Source organism: Canis lupus, chromosome 23 (assembly GCF_048164855.1).
Source record: "Canis lupus baileyi chromosome 23, mCanLup2.hap1, whole genome shotgun sequence".
Lineage (NCBI taxonomy): Eukaryota > Metazoa > Chordata > Mammalia > Carnivora > Canidae > Canis > Canis lupus.
Genome location: NC_132860.1, coordinates 23,739,155 through 23,752,708, shown reverse-complemented (window position 1 = coordinate 23,752,708; position 13,554 = coordinate 23,739,155). Strand labels below are relative to the sequence as shown.

General features: G+C 39.6%; 2 protein-coding genes across 2 annotated transcripts; both read right to left on the bottom strand.

Moving 5' to 3' along the window:
- Positions 1 to 534: 534 nt before the first annotated feature.
- OR51G2 (olfactory receptor family 51 subfamily G member 2) lies at positions 535 to 12,595 on the bottom strand. Its single transcript, XM_072795406.1, has 3 exons — positions 12,454 to 12,595; positions 2,213 to 2,299; positions 535 to 1,518 (listed from the first exon to the last, which is right to left on the bottom strand). Exon 3 carries the CDS (start codon positions 1,474 to 1,476, stop codon positions 535 to 537), a length of 942 nt encoding a protein of 313 aa, XP_072651507.1. The 5' UTR covers positions 1,477 to 1,518; positions 2,213 to 2,299; positions 12,454 to 12,595.
- Positions 9,621 to 10,589, bottom strand: OR51G1 (olfactory receptor family 51 subfamily G member 1). Its single transcript, XM_072795209.1, has one exon. It carries the CDS (start codon positions 10,578 to 10,580, stop codon positions 9,621 to 9,623), a length of 960 nt encoding a protein of 319 aa, XP_072651310.1. The 5' UTR covers positions 10,581 to 10,589.
- Positions 12,596 to 13,554: the final 959 nt, after the last annotated feature.

Genomic DNA, 13,554 nt, shown 5'->3' with positions numbered 1-13,554 from the left:
CTCAGCTTCCTCTCAGTATGGTGGCCATGTTCAAAAAGTGAGATAGATAGAGACATAGATGGATATAAATATAGAGATAGAAAAAGAGGAAGAGTGTGAGGGAGGTGTATACCAATGGAAAACGTATCACCTTTTATGATGTAGCCTCAAGAGTCTTATAGGGTCACTTCTAAAACACTCAATTCATTGAGGCAGTTACAAAGTCCTATACAGTTATGAGGAGAGAAAAACGGATTCCATCTCTTGATGGAGGAGTCACAAGTTTCTAGAGGAGAACGTAGGATTATAAATACCTCTGTGGCTATTATTGGGAAATACAATCTGCCATGTTGTAATGCATTGTGTTTTCCTCCCATCAGAGCAGAGTTAATTCTGCAAGAGCTGTGACTTCTTGATCATTCCTTGATCATTCCTTCCTGATCATTCAATGTATTCATTGAGTAATAGTCTCCTCTATCTCATGCACATTAGATATTATAAAGGATAGAGGAACAAAGTACACTTAAGGGATTAGTGCCTCTAAGACTAGACCAGTTAGCAACAAAAAGCATGGGTTACACGATCTCGGATCTGTTTGGTCTTCACACTGTAGACGATGGGGTTCATCAGAGGAGGGAATAGAAGGTATACAAAGCCCATGATCACCTGGACCAGATGAGATCCCTGCTTCCCAAAGCGGTGGATGACAGACAAGCCAATCATGGGAGTGTAGAAGAGGAGCACAGCACATATGTGAGAAACACAGGTGTTAAGAGCTTTGAATCTCTCAGCCCTGGATGCAATGGACAGCACAGTACGCAGGATCAGGGCATAAGAGAAGAGAATGAGCAGTGAGTCTATACCCACTGTTGAAACAATGACAAACATCCCATAGACACTGTTGGCTTTGATGTCTGCACAGGCCAATTTCATCACTTCCTGGTGGAGACAATAAGAATGTGAGAGAACTGGAGAGCCACAATAGGGGAATCTTTTGAGCATAAAAGGCAATGGAAAAATGAGTGCTACACTGCGGCCTAGGGAAGCCAGGCCAATCCTGCCAATGACAGTGTTGGTGAGAATGGAAGCATAGTGCAAGGGGCGACAAATGGCCACAAAGCGGTCAAAGGCCATGGATAGTAGCACAGAGGACTCCAGGAAGGACAAGCAGTGAATAAAAAAGAGCTGAGCAAAACAAGCATCATGACCAATATCTCGTGCTCCAATCCAAAAGATGCCCAGCACTGTAGGGAGGGTGCAAAGTGACAGACCCAGGTCAGTCACAGCCAGCATGGACAAGAAGAGGTACATAGGCTCATGGAGTGAGGGCTCTGTTTTAATGATAAAAAGGATTGTACAGTTACCCAGGATGGAAACCAGGTATATAAAGCACAGTGGGATGGAGATCCAGATGTGCATGTGCTCCAGCCCAGGAATGCCACTCAGCAGAAAGGTGGAGGAAATGTTGCTGCTGCTTTCCAGGGATCCCAAAGTCATTGTGTGTGGAGGGAAGAGGAAAATTGGATTCCTTCCAAATTCCTGAAATGAATTCAGAAAAAGCTATGGATTATAACTGGGAAGAAGTTAGAAACCAAACCAAACCAAACATTAGAATCAGGTAGATCTAGAATTGTATGTCTCTTCCAGAGGTCATTTTCTTCTGGTCCCTATTCCCTCTGAACATTGTTTTAGAATTTTTTTCTTTCCTTCAAGCTAAGAGTCCTGAGAATCTTCACTATTCTTTTTGGTTATACCTAACCTTGCCTACCCATTTTGAGAAGATCTTTAAGTAAATGCTCCTCACCTGCCTCTTTTCTGCCAGGATGCTCACTAATATTCCAACCTTTCTTTCAACTTCTCTTTCTTTCCCTTCTCTTACCTTACTTACTATTCCTCCCTCCCTCCCTTCCTTCCTCCCTCCCTCCCTCCCTCCCTTCCTCCTTCCCTCTCTCTCTCTCTTTTCTTTCTTTCTCTTTCTTTCTTTCTTTCTTTCTTTCTTTCTTTCTTTCTTCCTTCCTTCCTTCCTTCCTTCCTTCTTCTTTCTTTCTTTCTTTCTTTCTTTCTTTCTTTCTTTCTTTCTTTCTTTCTCTCTCTCTCTCTTTCTCTCTCTCTCTCTTTCTTTCTCTTTCTTTCTTCTTTCTTCTCTCTCCTTCTCCTTCTTTTTCTGCTTTTGTTTAACTTCATTAACCACATACAATTTCTAATCTTAGGCACAGATGAGTCCTTCACTCACCTTCTCATCTGGTTTTCCACTTCTGGAAGCCTAGCTTGATCCAGAGAGCTCATATGTGCTACTCAGCTCACAGAATTCCAGGAAGAACTGGAGAGTGAATGAATGGCTGTCTGTAACATACATAATTCTTGGTGCTGAAGTACCATATTAAAACTCCGATCTTCCTATCAGTCAGTGACCTGCATTCCCTGGAGATCTAGAATTCAACTGCTATGAAACTAGGTAGGAGGAAAGACTGAAGCATCATCAACCATGGCTACACCTTCAATTGCAAGGCAGAGTCCATGAGAATCCACAGAATAGAAGGCAATAGTGCTAGTTGGACTTACTCTTCTCTAGATTAAGAAATGAAAGCTCAGGAGAGTACAGTCACTGGGTAAAGGTCTTATGCCAATTTAAGCCTCCTGACTTTCAGAGCAGTGACATGCCTACTCCCAAATAACAATTCCACTAGAATGTAAGCTTAGGAAGGGCAGAGACTTTGTTTTGCTTACTTCTGTGAAGACAGTCTTAGAATATGTCCAGGTACACAGTAGGCACTCAGCATTTTTTTTAATGCATGAGTAACCGTTAAATGTATTTAGTTCGCTGTTACTAAATTGGTATATGTTTTATTCCTTTAAAAAATCTTGTGAATAAAGTTCTATTAATAGTACCATATTATAGATGAAGAAACGGATTAGAAAAATTTGCTATTTCTAAGATCAAAGATATAGTAAACAGCCAAAACGGGATTTGAACCGAGATCCAATTTTTCTCTAGATTCCAGAATCTCAACAACCATTATACTTTCTTCCTGCATAGAGGACAATTCACTGTCAACTAGAAGCAGCAAGCATAAAATCAAGGGCTTAATAGACCTCCAAAAAAAGTGCTGACTCTTTAGCTAAATTAACAAACAAACCTACTAGAGACACATACACAAATATATATGAAGGTATTTTCTTCCTCACTCCAAATACCAGTGAAATTAGTAGCCAGTGTCATTAACTCACTGTCCACTTGAAGGTCAGATTGGCTCTTGTGTGTTGTTCCTCAGCTTCTGCTTTGGTCATGATCAATGGTCACCACATCATTCATCAAAGTGAATTCAGAAGAGCTGTGATAAACTTACCTGTCAGAGACAGGCAAGCTACATGGTGGTTAATGATATAAGTCATAAAACTTAAGGCAGAAAATGTCTTGACATGAAAATTAAGTAGGGTAGTGAAGGAATAGTATACATTATTTAATAATATAAAACTTTATTTATAATACCTGATGAACATCTATGGTTTGCCAGATGCTGTACTAGGAGCATTACAGAAGAAATAACATTTAGACCTTAGAAAAACCTTGCACATTAATGTTATTATCTTGATTTGCAAATGAGGAGAGAGGCTTACAGAATTTGATAATGTGCATAAAGTCATAGCATCAATCATTGACAGAGTGGGAATTCAAACTTAAATCTCTGGAGCTCCAAGGAGCATTCTAAAAACTTGGAAGCATTTAGGTTAATACATCTGGGCAGTTTTTAAAGCTGAGACAGCCCCAGATGGATGAAGATTGAATGACAAATGATAGAAATATCAAAAGTCTTCTTGCCCCACCTTCTTTTAGCTTAAGATGGACTCTCTTTGTTTTTTTAAAAGATTTTATTTATTTATCCATGAGACACACACGGGGGGGGGGGGGGGGGGAGGGCAGAAACACAGGCAGAGGGAGGAGCAGGCTCCATGCAGGGAGCCTGACTTGTGACTCAATCCCAGAACCCAGGGTCACACCCTGGGCCAAAGGTGGTGCTAAACCGCTGAGCCACCTGGGCTGCCAGATATGGACTCTCTTTGGAATCAGAATTTGTGCCTCACATTTTATTTTATTTTTTTAAAATTTATTTATTTGTTTATTTATTTATTTATTTGCTTATTTATTTATGAGAGACATAGAGAGAAGCAGAGACACAGGCAGAGGGAGAAGCAGGAGCCCGATGTGGGACTCGATCCCGGATCCCAGGATCACACCCTGAACTTAAGACAGACACTCAACTGCTGAGCCACCCAGGCATCCCATGTGCCTCATATTTTAAAGGGAATAGGGTAGAATAAAAATCAGAGAGAGAGAGAGAGAGTGATAGAGTTAGAATAATTTGAAGGAAAGAATCCGGACATAAAAAAAAAAAATGTAGATAGTGAAGTCAGGAGACATCTACCTGGGAAAGATCATCTTTAGCCTATTGGCTGGAGAGATTTTAGTCAGGTAACTATTCTAAGGGCTTTTTATTTAAAGGTCTTCAGAGTATCCAATATCAGATTTGGTGAGGATTTCATTATTTCTTGGCAGTTCAAAAAGCAGTTGTCTAGAGTAGAGGGGTTTTGGAAATTTAACAAATGGTCTGCTCACAGTTGTTCTTGGAGAATACTTCTTAGAGGGATTTAGGCAAGTTCAATAGCTGCTTCTAATTCTATCACTTAGACTCTGTGGTCACTCAGGAAAACATCCTTTCATGTCACAGACAAGTTTTTCTTTCAGGCCACTCTACTCCCTAGCCTTCTGTCTCTGCTTCTTGAAAATAACTCCTGATTCTGCTAACCTCGTGTCTGAGGTTAAGGGGTAGAGACCAACCAATAGCTCATATCATTCCTGTATCTCAGTTTTGTCTGCCTAATTTGTCTGTCTCCCTGGGTCTCAGTAATAATCCTACATTGCCACACATAAGGCAACTCTCTGGGCAGGAAGTCAAGGAAGTGAATGAGTGTGAGAAAGCTGTTGTCTCTTTGCTAGACTAGTGCTAAAACGAGACCTGGGTATGGTCAGTGAGATCTGACTGCAGTAGTCACCACCTTCCACAGGCACCCTCTATAGCCTCTTTTGTGCCTCAAATGCCCTTCCCTCCCTCCCCTTTTCCAGAGCTCAGGTGGAGCTTTCTGGGACCTCTTTCGCTTCCACGACTCAGCACCAGACACCTGTCTCACCTACCAAAGTTATATCCAGAGCTTCCAGGCCTTGCAACAGGGAAGAAGAAAGGCTAAAATTAGAGGCTCTGAGTACAGTGGAGACACTGGAGGATGGATTTTGAACTCCCTGATTTTTATGAAATTGCCTGAGGTCCCCATTGAGATTCTTTCAAGAATCTTTAATGAATTTCCTACTGGGACTGGCTCTCTGCACCTCGTTATCTTATACTCTGGGGATAAAGGAAAGAGGAGAAGAGTCTTTTGAGATATCAACATGGGAATCCCAGAAGATGTTGCACACTGTAGCTACTTTTTAAAGATCTTGTGAAATTTTGAACAACCCTGAAACTTCAGGAAAGCAGAGTGGGAGTTTTGATAGTGTTTTATATATGATGTATCATAACAATATATACATATTAGGTATGACAGTGTATATTGTGAGTATATATAACTTTAACATCAAAAGGGGCTTTTTATTTTTTATTTTTTAAAGGTTATTTATTTATTTATTTATTCATGAGAGACACACACACAGAGAGAGAGAGAGAGAGAGAGAGAGAGAGGCAGAGACACAGGCAGAGGGAGAAGCAGGCTCCATGCAGGGAGCCTGATGTGGGACTCGATCCCGGGTCTCCAGGATCACTCCCTGGGCTGAAGGCGGTGCTAAACCACTGAGCCACCCGGGTTGCCCCAAAATGGGCTTTTTAATTCAATGCTTCACCTATCACTAAAAGAGAAGAAAGGAGTCAGACCAGGTGCCTAGAAAATTTGTGATAGCATTGATTCTTGGTGTCCCAAGTAACCCTATATGCTTCTGACTTCTGCCTACACTCAAGGACTCTTCCTTCTGTCTCTGATCCACACAGACAGAGAACTCAGCACTTTGTTTCTAGACATCCAGGAGCTAATTGGAAAAGCAAATTCATTCTTATAGCCTTCTGGGCAACATGAGCTCCTGAAAAAGATAGTTAAACCAAGGAGTTTTATATGTCAATACAGGGATATGAAGAATTAATAATCCATTTTTTGGACTTTGAAAGCTGATGAGCAAGACATTTTAGAGAGAGGAATGGAGGGCCATTTCAGCTAATTAGTATCTAGCTTATTGAATCTAATTTGGGAATATAAAGGTAAAAATATTAAGGAATGTCCCAGATTCCCAGACCAACCATAAGAGGCTATTCCAATTAATTAGCCTGAAGAAAAAAGAGAAAAAATTAAAAAAAAAAGAGAGAGAAAAAAATTAATTAGCCTGAAGGATCTCCTTAGAATGTTCTGGACTTCCTCTTGTGGTCACATTCCATTAATTTTTAGTCAAGCACATTGTAGACACATTTAAGTGTTATGAAGCAGTGTTTCTCAAATCAGAGTCACCAAATAATCAGGATCAGAATCAACTGTATTGCTTGTTAAAATGAAGATTTCTGGGCCTCATCCCTATAATACAGAATCAGAAACTGACATTAGTCACAACCACAAAAGTATAAGAATTTTCATATATTCTTGTCTTTATGATGTGTTTTCTATTCTGATTCCAGAATTTTTTATTCCCTCTATAATTAAGTCTTGACCTTTAACCTGGAATTCATTTCAAAACACAGTTAATTCTTGTATTAGTTTGCTAGGACCACCATAACAAAATAACACAGACTGGGTGGCTTTAGCAATAGATATTTATTTTCTCACAGTTCTGGAGGCCAGCAAAGTCCAAGATCAAGGTGTTGATGGGTTTGGTTTCTTCTGAGGCCTCTCTCCTTGGCTTGCAGATGGCCACCTTCTTTCTGTGTCCTCACATGGCCTTTCTTCTATGCATGAATATCCTTGATGTCTCTTGCTCTTCTTATATGGACATGAGTCATATTGGATTAGGGCCAACCCTAAAGGCCTCATTTTAACTTATTATCTCCTAAAGACCTTACCTCCAAATATAGTTACTTTCTGAGGTACTGAGGGTTGGGACTTCAACATACGAGGTAGAGGGGGCACAATTCCCCCATAACATCTGTTTTTCTATGCATCCTATTTAACAAATATTTTATAACAAATAATACCTCCTCACTGCCCCCATAAAAATACACAAGCAATATTTATTTACAGCCTCTGAGTCCAAGCATTGAGAAAAGAGGTAGTGTTAGATATGTTTTGGAAGAAAATAGGTTTGAGTTTCAGATGTTATGGAAAGAGAGAAAGAGATTGCATTAATCTTCCAACAGCTTTCCTTCTAATTATATTACAGGAAGATATCCTGCCTGATTTAAATCTTAGCTATTCAGCTTCTATGAGGGAAAAATGGGATATGATATGGGGAGAGATCAGGGAAAAAAAAAAAAGCTCATATCTCCTAGCTCAGAAAAAAGTAGGGAAAAGAAACAAGGTAGAGGCAAAATGTAAGGAAATACCTTGTATGTAAGGATGCTCCCTTGAGGAAAGACCTACTAGGAGAGAATAAAAGGGCCAAAAGAGAATATTAATGGACTGGACTTAGACAGACTGGGGCAAAAATTAGTGTTGCCTTTTTAAAATTTTAGTATGGTTTTAAAATTGTGGTTATTGCAAGTTAGTAGATGTTTATGAAGAAGATGGATGATGTAAAAAGAAAATAAATAATATTTCTCCTCTGGTGCACCCTAGTGTGAGTAAAGTTGTTGCCCATCTGTCTTTACAGAATGCCCACAATGGTTCCCAGGAACATGCCATGCTGTTTTACATCCCTTTTTACCTTTGTCTCTACTGAGGGAAAATAGATGCCCATTCATCTGAAACGTTAGCATATGTGGGAAAACTGGAGCCCAGAAACTCTCAACAGCACAATGCCAAAAGTTTAGTTTTTGTGATCTGACAGACTTGAATGTAGTTTTGCATTTATTAGATGTGATAATGGTTACAGTAATTTACCTCATTGAACCTCCTATCTAAAAGGATTATATAAGAATTAAGAAGAAATTGGCTATCCTAAGTGATAAGATAGCATTGAATAAAAATAGTTTGAGAAACTAAAGTTTTAACAAAAGGATTGATATTCCATGTTGTAGTAAGTAGGTAATCATGACCACTTAAAAATGTGTCTTATAAGCATGCTTTTCAAGGAATATTCCTGGAGTTTTTATAAGGCATACCTTTTTTACTCGTAGTGAGGTTTTTTCTACCCTACTTAAGTGTCTGGGAGGCCATGCTTCAGAAATACACGTGCCAATTTTTGATCTAGATGGTAGGTTATAGTGCTGTACAAAAGAAAAGTCCTAATTTTGGTGTGACAATAATTAAATAATCAAGATATAGCAGTCACATAGCTGCTACCTGGAGAACACCCTCCTGAAGTAAGTTTTTATAACTGACAAAAATCTTCTTTTAAAATTTTGACTCTGCCATTTTAATTTCCAAAGGAGAGTCAAATTGAATATTGCATGCAAGTGCTTTGAGACATTCTGTAGTATATAGTAGATGCTCAATAATTATTAGCTACTATTGCCACAATTGTCACTATTATTTTTATCATTATTTCCCAGCTAATCAGTCCGGGGAGGGGGAGGAAATACAGAGAGTTGTATTTATTTTGAAAGTTAAAATGTATACACATTAGAGAATGCTCCCAAACCCCTAATGAACATATGTCCTCTGACAGAATTTTGAACGTACATTCAGGCATCAACACAGGATATTATTTTTTTTTATCAACTTTGGTTTTAAGTTGCTCTCATACTGCCTTTTGAAACTTAGTTTTGTAAAAACTCTTCAATAGATGTGAGTTCAAGGGTGGTGCAAAGCCTCTGGAAGATTCTGGAAGAAAATCTTTAACTTCAACTGGCTGAGGCGTAGGAGAGATGAATCTGAGACCCAGAGAGTATGAGTTTCACAGTGAATAGGATTCATTTAGCAAATCATGGTTCCTAAATGCTGACTGGTTCCTTTAAAGTACTAGATCAAAATGTAGGGTAAATCTTATAAAACAAAGAAATTACTTGAGTGGTGTGTAAGTTAGGGTCCAATCAGAAGAAAGAAACCACACAGTAATTTTAACAGAAATATTTCATATAAAGATTTATTAACAAGAGATTACAGCAATGAAATCAACTAAGAGTGGGAAAGAAAGAACCATAAAGGATACCCTAGGGCTGAGGGAGAGTCTTTAAAGAAGAAACAAGTTTTCAGGGGAAGAATTTTCCTCAAGGCTAGTGTGAATGAAGCTCATTGAATGACAGAGTTCACTAGATTGTTCTAGGCCAAAGCTGGCCTACAATTAGACTGAAGCTGGTTGGTGGACAACCACCTGCTGGGAGACTGATGAAATTTTCCAAGAAGCTGCTTATAGGGATTACTACTGACTTTCTGGAGAGCAGCTGAGGCACCAGCTGGAATCACCAGAAAATTTTTAGAAGCTGCTTGAGGAGGTTATCTGTTAACTGATTCACTGGAAGCTAAAAATATCAATAGGCTTTATGCCCCCAAATCCCTCCCTTCATCCTAACCCAATTCTATCGAAAACACCTAAGAGATTTTACAAAGTCAAACTTCTTAGCAATGCGAATGCGGATTTGCTTGGTCTTGATACTGTAGACAATGGGGTTCATGAGAGGTGGTACCAGCAGATACACATAAGACATGAGGAGGTGTACAATACGGGGCAGATGTTCACCAAAGCGATGCACAAGAGACAAGCCAATCATAGGAATGTAGAAGAGTAGCACAGCACAGATGTGGGAGACGCAGGTGTTGAGGGCCCGAAGTCGCTCCTGACGGGATGCAATGCTTAACACAGTGCGGAGGATGAGGGCATAGGAGAGGAAGATGAGCAGTGAATCCACACCAACAGTGCAGGCCACAACAAAGAGCCCATATATGTGATTGACAATGATGCTAGAGCAGGCCAGCTTCATGATCTCTAGGTGCAGACAATAAGCATGGGCCAGCACATGGGAGCGGCAGTACTGGAAGCGTTTAAGGAGGAATGGCAATGGCAGGATGAGCAGGGCACTTCTAAGCATTGAAGTCAGCCCCATCCTGACAATACGTGTGGGGGTCAAGACTGTGGAGTAACGCAATGGGTTGCAGATGGCCACATAGCGGTCAATAGACATGGACAATAGAACTGAGGACTCTACCAGAGACAAAGTATGGATGAAGAAGAGCTGAGTGAAACAGGCAGGGATGCCAATCTCTCTGGCATCAAACCAGAAGATGCCCAACACAGTGGGCAGTGTAGATAGACAAAGGCCCAAATCTGTCAGAGCCAGCATGGCCAAGAAATAGTACATGGGTTCATGGAGGGTGACATCAGTACGGATGACGTGGAGGATGGTAAGGTTTCCTACAATAACTGTCAAGTAGATGAAGCAGAAGGGAATAGAGATCCAGCCGTGGAGATCTTCCAGACCTTGGAAGCCCGTTAGGAAGAAAGTGGCTTTTTGGAGGCTGCTATTATAAGAGATTGTCATGGCTTTACAATCTTGTATTCACCAACCTGCAATATAAAATGGGATTCCTTGAGAGTGACAGAACTGAATTCTCACCTGTGTCCTGAGAACAGTGAGAGAGGAAGGGTCTGCAGATGAAATGAGAAAGAATTGGGGGACTTAACCTATTAGCCTTTCCTGGAGAGTCTAGGATAGGGACTTTTACAGGATATTTCTGTAGTCTATGGATGCCATATGATTTAGTCTTATAGTGGTGTGTCTGCCAGTATTGGGCTCTCCGCAGTTTAATGAGGTCACTTCAGATGGCACCTTTTTCTCATACTCCTTTCTGAGAAAAATTTCCAATTGAATCACTAAAGCACTCAGAATCTTTATCACATATATACCATTTTGCATAATTGTGTACTAGGATCAAGTGCATATCATATGTATTAAAATGTATGTTTAATATGGCTGGGGATTGTGCTTTATTCCACAATGCCTAGCCTTCAGGGGAATGCAGAGGAAACCTTGAGTAAATGTCTGTTGAACTCCTTGAACTTGTAACTTGTGACTGGAGTGATGCCTTTCTTGAATCTACATAAAAACCTTTGGTGACTGAGGATGCAAATTGTGTTGTGCAAATATGAAGTCTAGAACTGAGAAATATCTGAGAAGAAGCAAGATCTTAGAAAACAAATAATTCTAGGAAAGGGTACACTGGGGCTTAGTTCTGAGAGATATCAGAGGAGATGTGAGTTTCTAACATCGGGGTAGTTAAGCTGGGACTAGATGTAGAGATGAGGATGCAGAGGAAGTATGTACCAGATCTGAAACAGAAATAATAAAGAGGAGAAACCTAAAATGGTCAGGAAAATCCTCTAATCTTTAGCTTATAATGAGGAACTAAATCTTAAGTCTCTCAGCATAAGCTATGCCTTTGGGGTTTGGATCAATATAACACACAGGTATAGTCTGTGTCTATAATACTTGAACTGGGCTGTGTTTAACTTCTGCCTTTCAAACTTTTATTCAGTTGCATTTATTGCATTCAGGACATACTATAATGGGTTCTATGTATATTAATATAGTGTGACTAATATGTTATTTATCACATGCATTAAAAGCTTAAAATACCTAAAAGAGACCAAGAATGGAGAATCAGAGAAACAGGATGAAATTAATAGTGTATTATATCACCAAAGTCATGTTACCACTGTGACTACAAAAAAGGATAGCAGGTTGAGGGTTTCTAAAAAGGCATTGCACTTATGATGATGAGGGCATCGTCAATTGTGTAGAGAATGTTTCAATAGATTGGAGAAAGATTAAGGGCTTAAATTATCAGTAGGTGAGGAGGAATAAGTAAAAAGTGTATATTGTTTGTAGTTTCCTTCTAAGAGAAAATCTTAGATGAGTGAAGAGACCAGGATATTTTAAGAAGGAAAGATGGGGAGTTCAGGGTACTTTTTCAAAAGGCTGCTTTTTTTCTCAGGAAAGTAGAGGGACATTAAAGAGTAAGGATAAAGACAAAACAAATTCAATATCTAAGTTTTGCCATGCATGTGTTAATCAAAACAAGTAATAATAAGATAATAGTGCAATAATTAATGTAATAATAAAACCCCTCTTATTTTGTGATTCCAAAGTTAGTTCAGGGAAGGAGTGAGAATGAAGGAGAGAAGTAGAGACCAGAAGGAGACAAGCTATGAAAGAAAAGGAACTATCACAGCATTTGCAGAGGAAGCTGAGGGCAGCACCGGCAAAAAATGTATTCTGGCTCTGACATCAAGACAGACAATGGCAACAGAATTTTTAAAAAGGAATGATAAGAAAGAAGGGGAATTTCCCATCAGTTAAGGGGAGAAGCAAACGAGTTTAAATATATGTGTAGCTTTTCAGCCGGAAGACTCACAGTGAAGCTGGTTTCCATCCATCTTATGTTGAGCCGTTTCAGAGTTCATGAAAGAGAAGAAATGTTTGGAGATGATCTGTGTCACTCCTGTATTTCCAGACAGGGAAGGATCATTCTGCTGCTTAGTGAGAAGTTGTATCCATTGTATCTGTCTGCTATTATTTTGTCTTCCAATTACTTGCATATTATATTTTGGGGATGAGTAAGAGGCAGGGGTGCCATATATGGGAGGGAAAGCGATCAAAGCAAACCATAACTAGTGGTGGAGAGATGAAATTGCTGTATAACTGACTAGACACTGCAACTCGGGCACAAATTTGGAACTTAATAAAGTTTACTCAATAAATGCATAAGTGAACAAATGGTTGGAAAAAATATGAGATGCAGTAGGGATTAAACAGAATAATTTTTACTGCAGTGACTACATTTTCTTCTCCAAGGCACTCATTTCTAGATTAATGGATCAGAGAAGTGTTGGCAGATTCCTCCACTAGAATATATCATACATCCTTAATCCTCCCTTCAATTCTAAGTTATTGGGGTTCCAAGGATGTCATCCTAAGGTCTATGGCAGAAAAGAGGAGAGATGGGTTAAACAGTGGTTTCAGTGACACTGTGACCTACTCTGACTCATTCCTCATATAATTGCAAACAAAAGGGTTCAAGATTATCAGCATGTGTGTTAGTGAGCATCTGCAGATTCTTCTTGTAATCCACACAAGAATGTACCAACAGCTGGAGAGATGAGTCAGAACTCAGGATGAGTGCTAGCACAGTTACAAGAGTAGTCTCTAAAATATAGGGTCTTTTTGAAGAGGCCTTCAGCTTCTCCCTCGGGACCTCTGCTGAGACTGAGAATTCCCTGAAGAGTTCTTAAGGTGCTTAGCTGAGGATGGAGCCCATGAGAGGCTGAGAAACCCCAATCCTGTATGTGAGCAAGGGATATTTTCAAGATGTTAGGATGCTTTTAGTTCTAGATTTCATTTTCTGAAACTAGATAAGAAAGATCTAGCTAGGCTTGGAGTGCAGAATTACAAGAGAGAGGGCATTTTGAATCAGATTCAGATAAAAGATAAGGATGATTCCAGCCTAATCTCTGAT

What these genes read in the sequence shown, in the direction of transcription:
- OR51G2 (XM_072795406.1), bottom strand. Translation starts at nt 1,476, where the DNA reads ATGACTTTGGGATCCCTGGAAAGCAGCAGCAACATTTCCTCCACCTTT.
- OR51G1 (XM_072795209.1), bottom strand. Translation starts at nt 10,580, where the DNA reads ATGACAATCTCTTATAATAGCAGCCTCCAAAAAGCCACTTTCTTCCTA.